Source organism: Ictidomys tridecemlineatus, chromosome 2 (assembly GCF_052094955.1).
Source record: "Ictidomys tridecemlineatus isolate mIctTri1 chromosome 2, mIctTri1.hap1, whole genome shotgun sequence".
NCBI classification, from domain to species: domain Eukaryota; kingdom Metazoa; phylum Chordata; class Mammalia; order Rodentia; family Sciuridae; genus Ictidomys; species Ictidomys tridecemlineatus.
This window is the reverse complement of record NC_135478.1, coordinates 68,986,188-69,001,657: the sequence shown is the minus strand read 5'-3', so window position 1 is coordinate 69,001,657 and position 15,470 is coordinate 68,986,188. Positions and strand designations below refer to the sequence as shown.

The 15,470-nt window shown below is 38.6% G+C and overlaps 1 protein-coding gene across 18 annotated transcripts in view; it reads left to right on the top strand.

Annotated features, from left to right (window-relative positions):
• The window catches only part of LOC144375138 (transport and Golgi organization protein 1 homolog), a 111,157-nt gene that overhangs the window by 26,182 nt on the left and 69,505 nt on the right, over window positions 1-15,470 (top strand). For 15 of the 18 annotated variants that reach the window (XM_078038700.1, XM_078038712.1, XM_078038709.1 and 12 more), the window contains 3 exons: window positions 757-871; window positions 1,660-1,813; window positions 5,169-5,334. The exons of 1 other annotated variant lie outside the window; for it this stretch is intronic. In XM_078038700.1, the coding sequence (XP_077894826.1) occupies window positions 757-871; window positions 1,660-1,813; window positions 5,169-5,334 (435 nt within the window). Of the gene's footprint in view, window positions 1-756; window positions 872-1,659; window positions 1,814-5,168; window positions 5,335-15,470 lie in introns of those variants that run through there. 2 more of the 18 variants (XM_078038713.1, XM_078038718.1) reach the window with 2 other exon arrangements.

Genomic DNA, 15,470 nt, shown 5'->3' with positions numbered 1-15,470 from the left:
AGGGTAGCAGCTCACATGATGATCAGAAAGCAAAGAGAGAGAGACTCCACTGTCCAGATACAAAATATATACCCCTTAGCCATGTTCCTGCTGAACCCCTTCCTCCAGCCACACCCACCTGCCCCAGTTACCACTCAGTTAATCCCATTAGCGATTCATTCACTGATTAGGTTAAAGCCATATCCCAGTCATTTCTCCTCCAAACCTTCTTGCATTGTCTCACATGTGAGCTTTTGGAGGACACCACATCTAAACCATAACAGATGATACCTTTATTTTATTTATTTTTATGTGGTGATGAGGAAGGAACCCAGTGCCTCACGTGTTCTATCACTTGTGTGTTATCACTGAGCTACAACTGCAGCCCCCAGACCTCTTATTTTTGGAGCTGTTTTCTGAAAGAACTTGTGTCCTTATTCACAGACTGTTTGAAGCAAAATCCAATCAAGGTTTTCAAACAAATATTAAATGTCTTCATGCAATTAACTTAAGCATCCTTTTCTTCTGCTTACCTCTCATTCTGTTATATTTGATAATTAAATTTTCCCAGTTCATGCAATGAAAGGTGAGGTAGCACTTTTGACCACTGTAGGGTGGTCAAAACCTGAAGTTTGGGGCAGAAATTTCAGTTTGAAGGATGAAACCAGTCAGTTGGACTGATTTCAGATTTTCAGTAGGACCCAGTCCTGCCTTGTGTGTTTTCTAGTTCCTTATTTGTGTGTTGCTGATCATGCTCCTTTTTTGTATGGTTTTCAGGTGGAGTTGGCATGAACTTAAAAGCAGCAGATACTGTTATTTTTTCTGACAGTGATTTTAATCCTCAAAATGACTTGCGGGCAACTGCCAGAGCTCACCGAATTGGCCAGAACAAGTGAGTGAGTTAGAAATTGGCACCTTTCTGCTCTGTTGGCTTGCAGCTGTGGATTGGGGAGAAAGGTGGACTGTGTAGTCCTGACAACAATGCCACGTTGGAGTTAGAGTCCACTGGGTTTGAACCCCGTTGTGCTGCTGGCTTGTAGAATCATGTTGGGGGATCAGTGGTCCCATGATCAGTTCAGACTCACTTTGTTGAAAAGAACAGTTAAATTCCAAAATGATTAGAAGAAACTTAGAATTTATTTAGTTCATGTTTCTCACATTAGATCCTAATTCAGTTTAAAAATGAAGTTAAAGCCAGTGGGTGCACATGCCTGTAATCATTATCAGCATGGGAGACTCAAGCAGGAAGATCAAGTTTAAAGCCAACCTTGCAACTTACCTAAACCCTGTCTCAAAACTTTTTTTTTTAAGGCTGGGATTATAACTTCATGGTAAAGCTCTCCTGGGTTGGGTTCCCAGTACCACAAAGAGGAAACAAAGTTGTGTTCAGCTACTCTTTGACTTGAGGTAACATGCCTGCCAGGGGTTATCCTGGCTACAGATGAAGGCCCAATAGTGGTCACTTGGTCTTCCTTCCTCTTCCTCTTTTGGGGAAAAGTTCAGGAAGAATTTGAGGCCAGATTTCTCTAACAAATGCTCAGGTCCCAATGAGCAGTGTCCTTTTCATTGTTCCCTGAATGTGGCATTTGGTTTTGCTTCCTTTTGGGTGTATTTTCCTGGCATGCTTTTTTCCCCAGCTTTGCAGACTTCTAACACTGCTCTCATTTGACTCCCGTACAGGGCTGTGAAAGTGATCCAGCCGATTGGCCGAGACACTGTGGAAAAAATAGTTTATAGGAAAGCAGCCTCCAAACTGCAGCTCACCAACATGATCATAGAAAGAGACCATTTTACTCTGGGAGCCCAGAAACTTTTGGCTGATCCTGACCTCCAGGTAAAATGTGTTCTTTTTAGAGTCTCATGATTTATAACCAGTACTATCTGTGGATGAGAATGCAAATAAAAAGGACCAGCATTAACCACCCATTGTTGCAAATTACACATTTTTTCATTGGCCTAATTCTTACCCTCTCAGTACCTAACTACATGCAAGGTGCCATACAAGCTAAAAATGAGGGTGGCATTTAAAGGCAGAGAAAATAGAATAAGGAGAATGAGCTTTGAACCATCTAACTTGGATTGAAATTCACATCTTATCCCTTATTGGATGTATGACTTTGAGCATGTAACTGAACATCATGGATCTAATCACTTTATGGCTTCTAAAGATGAGTGTGCCACGAGTTAAAAGAGAATTTGTTTAAGTTCTTTTTTTTCTTCCTTTTTTTTTAATCAGTGATGATTAGTTCCATACCTCCTCCTTAATCCCAGACCCTTTGAGTAGTGACTTACAGTACTCATTCCATACTCAGAGATGAGTGAACAAGATTAGTAATTCAAAATTATGCCATAGGATATAGGGATGAAAGCACTAGAGTTAATTTGTTGAAGAAGGAAAAATTAGATGGGAATCAAATGCTGTCTTAGAATATCCTAGAGAGCTCTCTTTTGGTAGGAGGTTTAGAGTTATTCCTTAGCAGCAGCCTTTGAGATAAAATTGAACCTATATTATAATATACCCCAAGTCCTTCTGAGGGATTAGATGCAGAGAGATCAACCCCTAGTATCTAGTATGATTCAAGCATGAAGAGAGTAATAAATGTCTGAGAAAAGGTAGTAGCTGTGGGAAAGTCTGCTGTAGGAAACTGCAGAGAAATGACGGGAGTTGGCTATTCTTTTGAGGCAGGCAGTGAGAGAGAGCAAGTTCCAAGATGGCTTTAAGCCTTTAAGCCTGAAAGATGAGAGTAGAAAGTAGGAAGATAGGGATAGAAATTAGAAAGATGAAGATAATGTAGGCTTTAGTCAACAGAGTTTGTAGTAAAAATCAATATACATTATTGTTAGAGGGAGACTCAGAAAAGAAAGGAATTAGAAAAGTTTGCAAGAAAAACCAGGCTTTAAAAGAATCTGCTTATCAAACAAAAAATTCAAGAGGTATATGAAAGGGAAAAAATTACATAGTATTACAAGCAGAATCATCAAATTTACAACTAGCCCAAGCATGAGTCTAAAAATGGCAGTTTTCTCACATCTGTATCCTTACACATCAGCATTGCAGACAGGGAAGGTGCTGTTTTTGTTAGGGAGTCACTGACCTGCAGGAAAGGGTCACAGATTTGGGGGTACTAGAACCCGAAAGAAGAACCCTAGGTTTTGTTTGTTTGCTTGACTTTAGTTTATCTTAGAGAGTAACTGGAGTCTTTGGCCTTTTGTGTTTTGAGTCTTCTGCATGCTCATCTGTCATGGTGGCCAGGCAGGCTGTGCATTTTATTTTCACACTATTGAAGAGGCAATTTCAAATGGAAGGTGAAAGCTGGAGAGAGAGGTGCGTGTACACTGTAGGTGTCTAAATATACTTCTTTACAGGACGTTGGGAGAGGAGCTCATCATGGGCTGTTGTGAAGGCACAGGTGTCAGGAGTTAGAGGAGATGGTTCCCCAGTGGAGGGAGCTCCAGGCATTCAGTCAGGGGTTTCCCTGTGACATTGGCTGCTAGCACATCATTGTGAAATGCACAGGCAAAAACTCTGCCATGGGACCAGATCCTGGGGCCAGAACAAACTATGGGCTGGTGGAGAGGACCTCGGTGGGACTTCCTGCCCAAGCCATGGCAAGAAATCACACTCTGGTTCTGTCTTGATTCTTTCCTCCCCACCAGACTGTGAGTTATTTATGGTTGCCAGGAACAAGGGTGATAACTCACTGCCTTGTCTCAAAATACAGCAGGACATTTTTTTAAGTTATTAAAAGAATTTAATAGTAAAAGACGTGATTCTGGTTTGATAAATCTAAGCAGTATAGAGCAGTGAAGTCCTGATAAAGGAAAGCAGGTTCCTTGTCTTAGAAGGAGAACACAACAGAAACAGAGAACAGATACAGATGCGGTGAACACTTATTGAATGCGTACTGTGTGCTAAGCATTGTGTGACATGCACTTTTTCCAGTTGTTTCAGAAGAAGAATAACAAAAAAATGAGATAGACGTTGTCTTTACCTCCATCTTAAGAAATTTTCCAAACATCAGATTCATGACTCTAATCTGAGCACTCTTTAACTTCCAACTACATGCTCTTAGTTACTATAATAAAGTGGTTTTCATTTAAAAAATGGGTAGTTCCTTAAAGACATGTTGTGAGTGAGCAGTAGCGAGGGAAGCCAGGAGACATAGTCCAAGGAGTGGAAGAGGGAAGGGTCCCAGTATGGAGTGAGCCTCATCATAAATACTAGGCTTTCTTCTGTTTTGGGTACTAAATGCCAAAGCCATTTGGCTTGGTTATATATATGTGTACACCAAAGTTAAATATAAATATAACAGGTATGGTTTTGCTTAGTTTTTGTCATAGTTTTCATCTCGGGTATTTTCAAGCTAAAGTTTCCAAGTTACAGAATAGGCAATCTAGAGATAACTAACCAAATCTAAAAGGGCAAAATGAAAATGAAGTCCCATGATGTGGATCCCAATTGGTTCAGAATTCCTAAGAGATAATACTTAGGGAGGTGGAAAGTTGCAAGTAGCAAATGAAAGCCAGGTAACACTATCTAAGATTCTGGTTCTTGTAGCCTTAGGAAGTAGGCTGAGTATATCCCCTAGGGGGAGCAAGAGGGCAGGATGGGGAGTGCTGCAGGACTATCCAGGGAGATTGAAATTGAGAAAGGGCTTTTGGGTCTGGTGATCAGGGTGGTTATGGTTTTGCCAAAGTGGGTCCCATAAACCACTGTAGTAGCAAAGCGGCTTGGCAAGGACAGGTGGCAGCTCATGGTGAGATGAGGTATTCAGTGGCACCTTCTCTTTATAAGAGTTTGGCAGTGGGAGAGGTAAGAAGGTAGCCAACAGGTTCTCTGAGTTCTCTCAGGACTGCTGGAAGTGCCTGTAAAAAATGCTGGTGAGAAGTGCTATAGAAGATGCTGGAATCATTTTATCTGCCCCCACTCCTCAAAAAAATTGGAGGCCCCAATTTTTTTTGGTATTGTAAATAATTGTCAAAGTCAACATCTCTGATCATCATTTATCACCTCTCTGCTTATTCCTCATCCAACTTCAAAACAGCCTGGCAGGTGTCATTTGTGATGGAAGAGAAGAAAGTCCATCAGGGAAAGAATTACCTGGTATCATTTAGACACTTAGCAAGTCACACATCCTCATCTGTGTTTTCATGAGAACTAACTGGATCTCTCGTTTTCTTCATTCAAGTTGAGTGACATACTGAAATTTGGCTTGGATAAATTGCTGTCCTCTGAGGGGAGCACCCTGGAGGAGGGAGACCTGGAGTCCATCCTGGGAGAGACAGAGAATAGCCAGTGGGCCTCTGATGCCCTGCCTGCAGCTGGAGGAGGGATCAGAGAGCAGGAGGAAGGAAGTGAGTTGGGGTTAGGTGAGCCAGTGACTCCATCACCTCAAGGTAGGGTGTGAGTGAGATGCGTCCCCACAGGAAGTCCTGTGTCCTGCTCTGGGACCTTTCTTTCCTACCCAGCCCTGTAGTCATCTGATGACATTCTTAAGGCTTCCTGGTCCAAGAACTGCCAGAATAATCCTTGTTCCCTTGAAGCTGGACTTTGAATCCAAGTGATGATATTAATGTTTATGGTCCTGTCAGTCTCAAGGATTAAATTTGAACCTTTTCTCCCTTGACGCAGACATCTTCTCTGGAGTTTATTTGGTAAACCTCCTATCTTTATGATGGTGCTTTGCACAGTGATTCCTCTTCTCAATAGTAGAATGTTTTTTAAATTGCAACTGATATTTATGGACATTTATTGTGTTCATCAACAGTACTACTATGTCATGTGCTTTAGGTCGTTTAAGACCCATGAGGTGGGAGGCTGGGGTGGTGGCTCAGCGGTAGACCACTCACCTCGCACGTGCAAGGGCCTGGGTTCAATCCTCAGCACCACATAAAAACAAAAGTAAAAATGAAGGCATTGTGTCCAACTTCAACTAAAAATATACATATTAAAAATAAAAAGACTCATGAGGTGTAGGAGATCATTTTGTCTTCCTTTTTTTTTCTCGAATTTGGTGTCTCCCCCTTCTCTCTCTCTCTCTCTCTCTCTCTCTCTCTCTATATATATATATATATATATATATATATATATATATACACATATATATATATATATATATATATATATATATATATATATAGTTGTAGATAGACAGCATGCCCTTATTTTATTTTTTTAATGTGGTGGCTAAGGATCAAGCCCAGTGCCTCACACATGCTGAGTAAGCACTCTGCCACTGAACTACAACCCTAGCCCCAATATTTATCTTTTTGTCCATTTTCTGTTCTGAAATATTTGAATTTCAGACTTGAAAGGGTTTTTTTTTTCTCATGATTATTTTTAAAATGACTGTTCTCCTGTATCAGTAAGAGGGAGTCAATATGGGCTGGTGTGAGAGGGTTTTACTGACCTTTTTTAAAAATTTTTATTCATATATGACAGCAGAAAGCATTATAATTCTTATACATATAGAGCACAATTTTTCATATCTCTGATTGTATACACAGTATATTCACACCCAGTTCTTGTATTCATACCTGTACTTTGGATAATAATTATCACATTCCACCATCATTAATAACCTCATGCCTCCTCCCTTCCCCTCCAACCCCTCTGCCCTATCTAGAGCTTGTTGTTCCTCTCATCTCCCACTCTCTATCCCACTATGAATCAGCCTCCTTATATCAAAGAAAACATTCAGCATTTGGTTTTTTGGGGATTGGGTAACTTAGTATTATCTTTTCTAACTCCATCCATTTACCTGCAAATGCCATGATTTTATTTTCTTCTATTGCTGAGTAATATTCCATTGTATGTGTGTGTGTGTGTGTGTGTGTGTATGTGTGTGTATACACACACATACACACACACACACACCCCCCACAGTTTTTAATCCATTCATCTATTGAAGGGCATCTAGGTTGGTCCCACAGTTTAGCTATTGTGAATTGTGCTGCTGTAAACATTGATGCATCTGTGTCCTGTAGTATACTGTTTTTAAGTCCTTTGGATATAGATTGAGGAGATGGATAGCTGGGTCAGATGGTGTTTCCATTCTCAATTTTCCAAGTAATCTCCATACTGCTTTTCATATTGGCTGCACCAATTTGCAGTCCTATCAGCAGTGTATGAGTGTGCCTTTTTCTCCCACATCCTAGCCAACACTTATTGTGGTTTGTATCCATAATAGCTGCCATTCTGACGAGTGAGATGAAATCTTAGAGTGGTTTTGATTTGCATTTCTCTAATAGCTAGTAATGATGAACATTTTTTCATGTATTTGTTGACTGATTGTATATTATCTTCTGAGAAGTGTCTGTTCAGGTCCTTGGCCCATTTATTGATTGGGTTATTTGGTTTTTTTTGGTGTTTAGCTTTTGAGGTTTTTTTATATACCCTAGAGATTAGTGCTATATCTGATGTGTGAGGGGTAAAGATTTGCTCCCAAGATGTAGGCTTTCTATTCACCTCACAGATTTGTTTCTTTTGCTGAGAAGAAAGAAACTTTTTAGTTTGAGTCCATCCCATTTATTGATTCTTGATTTTAATTCTGGCACCAAAAGAGTCTTATTAAGGAAGTTGGAGCCTAATCCCACATGATGGAGATTAGGGTCTACTTTTTCTTCTATTAAATGCAGAGTCTCTGGTTTTATTCCCAGGTCCTTGATCCATTTTGAGTTGAGTTTTGTGCATGGTGAGAGATAGGGGTTTAATTTCATTTTGTTGCATATGGATTTCCAGTTCTCCCAGCACAATTTGTTGAAGATGCTATCTTTTCTCTAGTGCATGTTTTTGGTACCTTTGTCTAATATAAGATAATTGTAGTTTTGTGGGTTAGTCTCTGTATCCTCTGTTCTGTACCATTGGTCTACAAGTCTGTTTTGGTGCCAATACCATGCTGTTTTTGTTACTGTTGCTCTGTAGTATAGTTTAAGGTCTGATATAGTGATGCCCCCTGCTTCACTCTTCTTGCTAAGGATTGCTTTAGCTATTCTGGGTCTCTTATTTTTCCAGATGAATTTCATGATTGTTTTTCTATTTCTATGAGGAATGTCATTGGGATTTTGATTGGAATTGCATTAAATCTGTATAGCACTTTTGGAAGTATGGTCATTTTGATAATATTAATTCTGCCTATCCAAGAGCAAGGTAGATCTTTCTATCTTCTAAGGTCTTTTTTTGATTTCTTTCTTTAAGGTTCTGTAATTTTCATTATATATATCTTTCACCCTTACTGAGCTTCTTAATTCAAGAGTTCCTTCTAGCCTGGCACAGTGGTGCACACCTGTAATCCCGGTAACTCCAGAAGCTGAGGATCATGAGTTCAAAGCCAGCCTCAGCAAAAGCGAGGCACTCAGTGAGAACCTGTCTCTATTAAATACAAAATAGGGCTGGGAATGTGGCTCAGTGGTTCATGCCCATGAGTTCAATTTCCAGTACCTCCCTCCCCACCCCACCCCACCCCGCCACGAAAAAGAATTCTTTCTCTCATCAATACAGAGAAGCACAGTGGCTTCAGTAGGGTGCTTCCTTTACTGGTAGGGAAAGGGCTGGGTGAGGCTTTTGGTTTTGTCCTTCTGAATTTCCTCCCATTGCTTCTCTCTTTCTCCCTGCCATAGACTGTCGAAGGCTGTCTGCATTACCCCTTTCTCACCTAAGAGCAGAGCGTCCCTAGATGTCTGACTGCGTCTCCTTCCAGCCCTTCCTTTGAATTCCTAAGCAGCCACTGCTCTGAACTACCAATCTCAGTCATCCTGGGGTGACCTCATTCTGGAGGATGAACTTCATCTGTCTGGCACTGCTAGAGCCCCACTGTCCTGCTCCTGTGCAGTCTCTGTCTGCCTCCCCAGACCAGTGAGGGCTTCAGAGCTCAGCTGGTTTGGGATGTTCATTCTCTGTTTACCTTCAAGTGGAAGTTTATAGTAGTTCCCGACTCCTAATTTTGTGGTAGGCTTAGATTAGGGGTGGTTTGATTATCCTTGTTGACTGGTGTGGTTTTTATGGAATATATGGAGAATTCAAAATCTAGGCAATTGGCATTATTTTACAGAACACAGTTCTTGGACTTTTCTTGTGTTTTATCTTTAAAATTTGTTATGATAGTATCACATTTATATTCTTCAAGAACTCTTGTTCTCAGCTTGTTGTTTTAATCATATCCTATTCCCATTTCAAGGATATAATATCCTCCCCGAGGACATTTATTATAGCTTTTTAAAATATATCTCAGGGAGGATATTTATTATATCTTTTCAGAAAGTGTTACCCTGCCCACTGTATTATCTCTTTTTCCTCTATTTGCTTTTCCTTCTTCCTCCTCTTTTTAAAAGTTTTGTTTTGGAGTCTCTCGTTCTTGTTAGCAGTTTATCTGAAACATCTGGTGTCCTTTGATCATCGTGCTGGTGAAATTCCCCAAAGCTGACAGACAGCTCTGTTGTGAACAGGTGGGTGGCCTTTGGGCCTCATGCCAACAGCACTGGTTGGCAAGCCAGCTTTTGCACTGGGGGAGTCAGATTTGAAGATTTCACTGGAAAACTCATTGTATCCTAAGACGAGTCCTATACCATTACAGTGAAATTGGTGGTTTAAGTTGGAAAGACAGGGAACTGAGGGCACGTGGTGCTCTTGGTGTTTGGTGTGCGGATCCTCTCAGTTCCTCCATACTGTGGTGCCTGTGCTTGTGCATCTGAGTTTTTGGAGAACTGAAAGGGTTTCAGTTCCTGCAGTCAGCCCCAGCTAGATACCAGTGTTTTGGTTCCACAGCTCTTTTGAATTTGTTGTCCTCTTCTTATCCACTTTTTATCTTCCAAAGAATTTGTGCACTGTTTCATCTACCATTGCCTCATATATCTTTTTAGAAATCTGTGTATTGTCCTTTAGCTGTTTCGGGTGAGAGAAAAAATAGATGTGTGTGGTCATATTTTTAAGTTGTATTTGATTACCTTAGTACCAAGTTTCCACCCTTTTCTGTACTCATCTAGGTTGACTTTATTTACTAGAACAAAATAAAATTGCAGTGTTTTCAGAACAAAATAAAATTGCAGTGTTTCAGTCTACCTACAAAAAAAATTACATTTTTGCAGACAGTTTAACTGTTGGATTCTCTACTTGGATAAAAATTTGGAATGTTGTCTTCGATGACTGTCTTGATTCTCTTTGTGGTAGATGGTTCCTCTGGCAGGACCCAGATGAGGGTCTAGACCTGTGGGCTCCAGCTGCCTCTTTGAAACAGAGTGAAGACATAAAGCATGGTTAAAAATACCAAATGAATATGAAAGAGGAGTAGTTAGAGCAGCCCATTCACAATTAAGTATAAAGTAAGGTTGCTTTATCTTTAATGCCAAGTTTTTTAAAAAGCACAGTTATATGGTAAGCTGAGCATGCCCAGAAACCTGCCTTGGGAGCATGCGCAAAACCTAGCCCCGCCCAACTCCTTCTTTGAAGGTGGAAATGGAGTTGCCCGCCCCTGTAGCCGGTACTGGTTAATGGAAGTGAACCAGGAACTAACAATAGGCTGCTGCCTTCCCATTTGTTTGGCCAGCGGTTTACATCATTCTGTCTCATCCAGAAGGTGTAAGATTTCCATTGCAAATAGAGATTGTGGAGAGGGGTCAGCAGCTGGACTAGGGGAGTAAGATGTTACTTTTCCTGGTGGTCCTTTGGATTTTGCTTTGCTTTCCAACGACCTGTGCAAACGGAAGCATGGCTGATGGTTCTTAGGAGAAAAATACATGAATAGTCTTTTAATTGGTTCCTTGATCATTCTTTTCTCTTTTATTACAGTTTTAGCTTTTAAGTGACTCGGCTGCCTTCTCTACTATTTGGTCATGAATTTCTTTTTTTTCCTTCTCAACAAGGATTGTTCTGGGGACCCAAGTGCTGTCAGCTTTTATAAGGAATGTTGATTACTTTATATGAAATAGGATGGAAGGAGGTTGATTAAACCCTGTGAAATGAGAGACAGTTGGGGAATTCTGGGAAAGATGGCCATGGACAAAGATTCGTGGGATCACAATGTACTTCTACAATATTTGTGAGAGGGATGTGTGAGATAAGGATCAGATTTTTTTTAATAGCATCAGGTATCAACCAGCACTAATGAGTGAAAGCTAAAGGGAGGCAGCTTGAAAGTCTTTGCAAGAAAGGATTTTGTTCATAACTATGACTTCACAAATAATGACTCTCCCAGGATTCTCTGAATTTCCCCTCTGAGAGTGGACCATTTGAGTAGAACCAGAGTATCAAAGAAGAAATTTTAAAGTCTAGTAAAAATTTATACGTGGATTTTTCAAAATGCTACAAATAGTTGATTCTTTGCTGTCTTTAAACAATATACAGTAATCACAAGAAAATTTCCTTCTGTTCTTTGTGTCATTAGTTTTTAGCCTCACTCAAACCTAAGTGATGATGTGGAAGAAGAGAGCACACAAGATAACATGGCTATTAGCTTCCAGTTTAGAGGCTTGTCCTGGCGAACATTTCTTCTCTTTTCATGAGGTATAAAAATATAACCAAAACCCATCAGGACAGATTTTATATGGCTAAAAATTCATGCTTTCATGAAAATAGGAAAGAGTATTTCTGATTTTTCTTAAAGTTCTCAAATACATCTAAATAGTAGATAGAAAAAAACAGTGGAATGAGATTACCATCATTACCCTAAGTACACATATAAAGACACAACTAGGGGCTGGGGATGTGGCTCAAGCAGTAGCGCGCTTGCCTGGAATGCATGCAGCCCGGGTTCGATGCTCAGCAACACATACAAAAAAAGATGTTGTGTCCGCCGAGAACTAAAAAATAAATATTTAAAAATCTCTCTCTCCCCTCCCTCCCTCCCTCTCTCTCTCTCTCTCTCTCTCTCTTAAAAAAAGACACAACTGATGTGACTATGTATACAACCAGAGATATGAAAAATTGTGTACCATATGTGTAATATGAATTATAATGCATTCTGCTGTCATATATAACAAATTAGAATTAAAAATAAATAATTTTTTAAAAAAGATTTTAAAAAGTGGGAAAATCAGAAACTAATATCGTTCCATGCTGTACATATCACTTCCCTTTCTCAAGTACAATCTGGCACAAAATGTGTTCAGAAGAGATTCCCCTCCAAAAAAAAAAAATCCACTGGGGATGGGGATATAGCTTAGTTGGAAGAGTACTTGCCTCACACGCACAAGGCTCTGGGTTCAATCCCCAGCACCACCAAAAAAAACCCAAAATCTGATATTACATCCAATGGCATGAACAAGATTTAAAAAGCCACATACCCATAATGAGAGCATAAAGCACACAAAAGGCTTTCTAGATTCCAATCTAGGAAAAAAAAAATATCCCAAGGAAGGAGAACAATGTTCTTGCAATTACTTTTCTCTAAGGAGTGTCTTAGTATGGTGATGAATGACCTTTTTTAACCCCCAGCACTGAGGATTGAACTGAGGAGTGCTCTACCACTGAGCTACATCTGCAGTCATTAATGTTTGTTTTGTTTTTATTTTTCTTGAGACAGAGTCTCACCAAGTTGCCCAGGCTCTCCTCAAACTTACCATTCTCCTACTTGTCAACCTCCTGAGTAGCTAGGATTATAGGCATGCACTATTGTACTGGCTACAAATTATATGTTTTTAAATCAGGAAATTGTCATTTAGAGAATATTATTCCCATAAGTTCTTTCTATATAAATTATTATAGAGCAAGCTTCACACAACCAATTGAAGAGACATTATCGTTAATAGATTATCCTATATTGTAGTTAATTGTATGGAAAAGGAACAATGTAGCAAAAATGAAATCATAAAAACAAAAAGACATTTCACATAGTAATGTAGATTAAAATGTCATCCAACTATAAATTCCCCCAAAATGCATGGACCAAGATCCTACCCAAGATTGAGACTTGAGGAAGGACTGACTGTATCCTTTAAAGGCACAAACTCATTTTTTCTTCTCTGTGGTACCCTGTGCCACACTGTAAAGAAGCTCAGGCTATCTTACTGGAGGGAGAGTCCATTTGAAGAAAGCCCCTGACATATGAAAGACCACATGGAAAGGGAGACTATATAAAGCCAACAGTCAGCACCTTAGTTCCGTACATACAAAGCCATCTCAGACCTTGTAGTCTAAATCAGGCGTGTGCTGTATGGGTGAGCCTAGGTGACGCTGGAGCAGAACCTTGGTTAAAGTCTTGACTTACAAAATTATGAGAAATAAAATGGTTGTTTGTTTGGTAGTGGGAATTGAACTCAGAGGCTCTCGACCACTGAGCCACATCCCTAGCCCTATTTTGTATTTTATTTAGAGACAGGGTGTCACTGAGTTGCTTAGTGCCTCGCCATTACTGAGGCTGGCTTTGAACTCTCGATCCTCCTACCTCAGCCTCCTGAGCCACTGGAATTACAGGTGTGCACCACCACTCCTGGCAAATGGTTATTTTTTAAAGCCACTAAATTTTGGAATTTTTAAAAATATAACAATAGATAACTAAAACACTGTTTATTGATGATTTGTAGGGCTTTTATTTAATGACCAGTTTTATTAAAGAATACCCCATTTATTTCTACTGTGATCAGCAAACAAACTGAAATTCAATATTTAAAATTTTTTGCCAAGAATATAACCTATCTTGCAAGTTTCCATGAGGACTAGAAAAGAATATATATTCTGGAGTTGTTGGGCATTGTCAGTCAATGTCAATAAGATTAAAGTGGTTGATAGTTTTGTTCAGACTCTTGTGTATCATTAGTGATTTTTTTTATATTACTATAAGTTGTTAAAAGGGTGTTAAAAATTCAAAGTATAGATTTGTCTCTTCAGTTTTGTCAGCTTTCATATATTTGGGGCATATAAATGTTTGGTTGTATGGTGTCATGTTTCTGTGTTCTTAAAAACACATTATGGTATTATGAAATGTCTTTCTTATCTCTTATAAAACTCTTTATCTTGAATTAAATTCATCTGATGTTAGTATAGCCTCTGCATTCTTCTTGGCTTACTATTCATGATGTATTTTTATCTATTTCTTGTTTTCGTTCTATTCATTTTTTTATTTAATGTAATTAAATAAAATTACATTAAATAAAAATTAAATTTTATTTAATTTATCCATTAGCGTTTAGCTTTATTGCTTTACATTATTGTTTTAGCAATGTTTCCAGGAATTATGAAATGCATTCTTTAATTTATCACAGTTTTCATAATTTAAATTGTGATACTTTCTCACATCTCCCCAAGTCCTTTGTGCTTTGTCGTCATACATATTACAGCTGTATACCCTATGTTTTTTACCTTAGTCATGTTTCCAAGAAATTAAAAGAATAAATATGTATACATATTGTCTTTTATATTTACCTACATTTTAGTATTTCTAGTACTTTTCATTTCTGTTTATGGTGCATTGTCTTTAAAAATATCTACCCCAAATTCTCCACATTCCTGTATCATGTTGCTTCTCTCATTATGAAGTAATATCTATTTTCCCACCCGCTGAGTCTGGGCTGGTCTTTTGTCTTGTTTTAATGAACAAAATATATTTTTGGTGAAAGTGATGCCATGTCAATCCTAGACCTAACACCTTGGGAAGGTGTATACCTTCTACTTTTATCCTCTAGAAATCTAATCAACAAATAAAAAATTTTAGAATGACTGAATGACTAAAAGCATTTGAGGAGATAAGCCTGACCCAACCAGTTGAGCTAGCAGACATTTAAACAAAGCTATTTTGTCAGTTCTACCTTTGGTTAAACAATCCCTGCTAAAGGAAACCACATAAGCACTAATAAATACCTAGAGCAAAGGACCCATCAGGTTATGTAAAGTCAAATCATAGAATAAGGAGAAATAACAAAGAATTTTTATTTTAAATCATTAAATTTATTACACAGTGAACTAAAACACACAGTGCATCTGTTTCTACCTGATGGATCATCTCCTTTTATCCTGAAGAGGTTCTTTTAGCATTGTTAATAGTAGAGATCTATTGGTATTGAATTTTCTTACTTTTTATTTATTTGAAAATGTCTATTCTGCTTTCAGTTTTGAAGAGTACTTATCCTAGATTAGCAGTTTTTGTCTTCTAGCACCTTAAACCTTTCCGTTCACTTTAATCTCTCATTTCTGATAAGAAGTCAGCTATCATTTTAGTCATTTTTACCTATGCGTAACACACCACTTTTTTCTAATTACCTTCAAGACCTTTTTCCTCCTAATTGATTATTTACAGTTGACTCTGATGCATCTAGATGTGATTTGCTTTGTAACTAACTTTAGTATTCACTGAGTTTCCTAAATCTGTTAACATCTTTTTTGTTAATTTGAGATAATTTTAGCCATCATTGTCTTAAATATTTTTTCTGTACAATTTATGCCTCTATTCTTCTAGAAATCTAATTATATGTATATTAGGTCACTTTGTAATGATAGTAACCAAGTCTCTATTTTTTTCTTTCTGATTTTTAGACCAGATAATTTTAATTGGTCTATCTCCAAG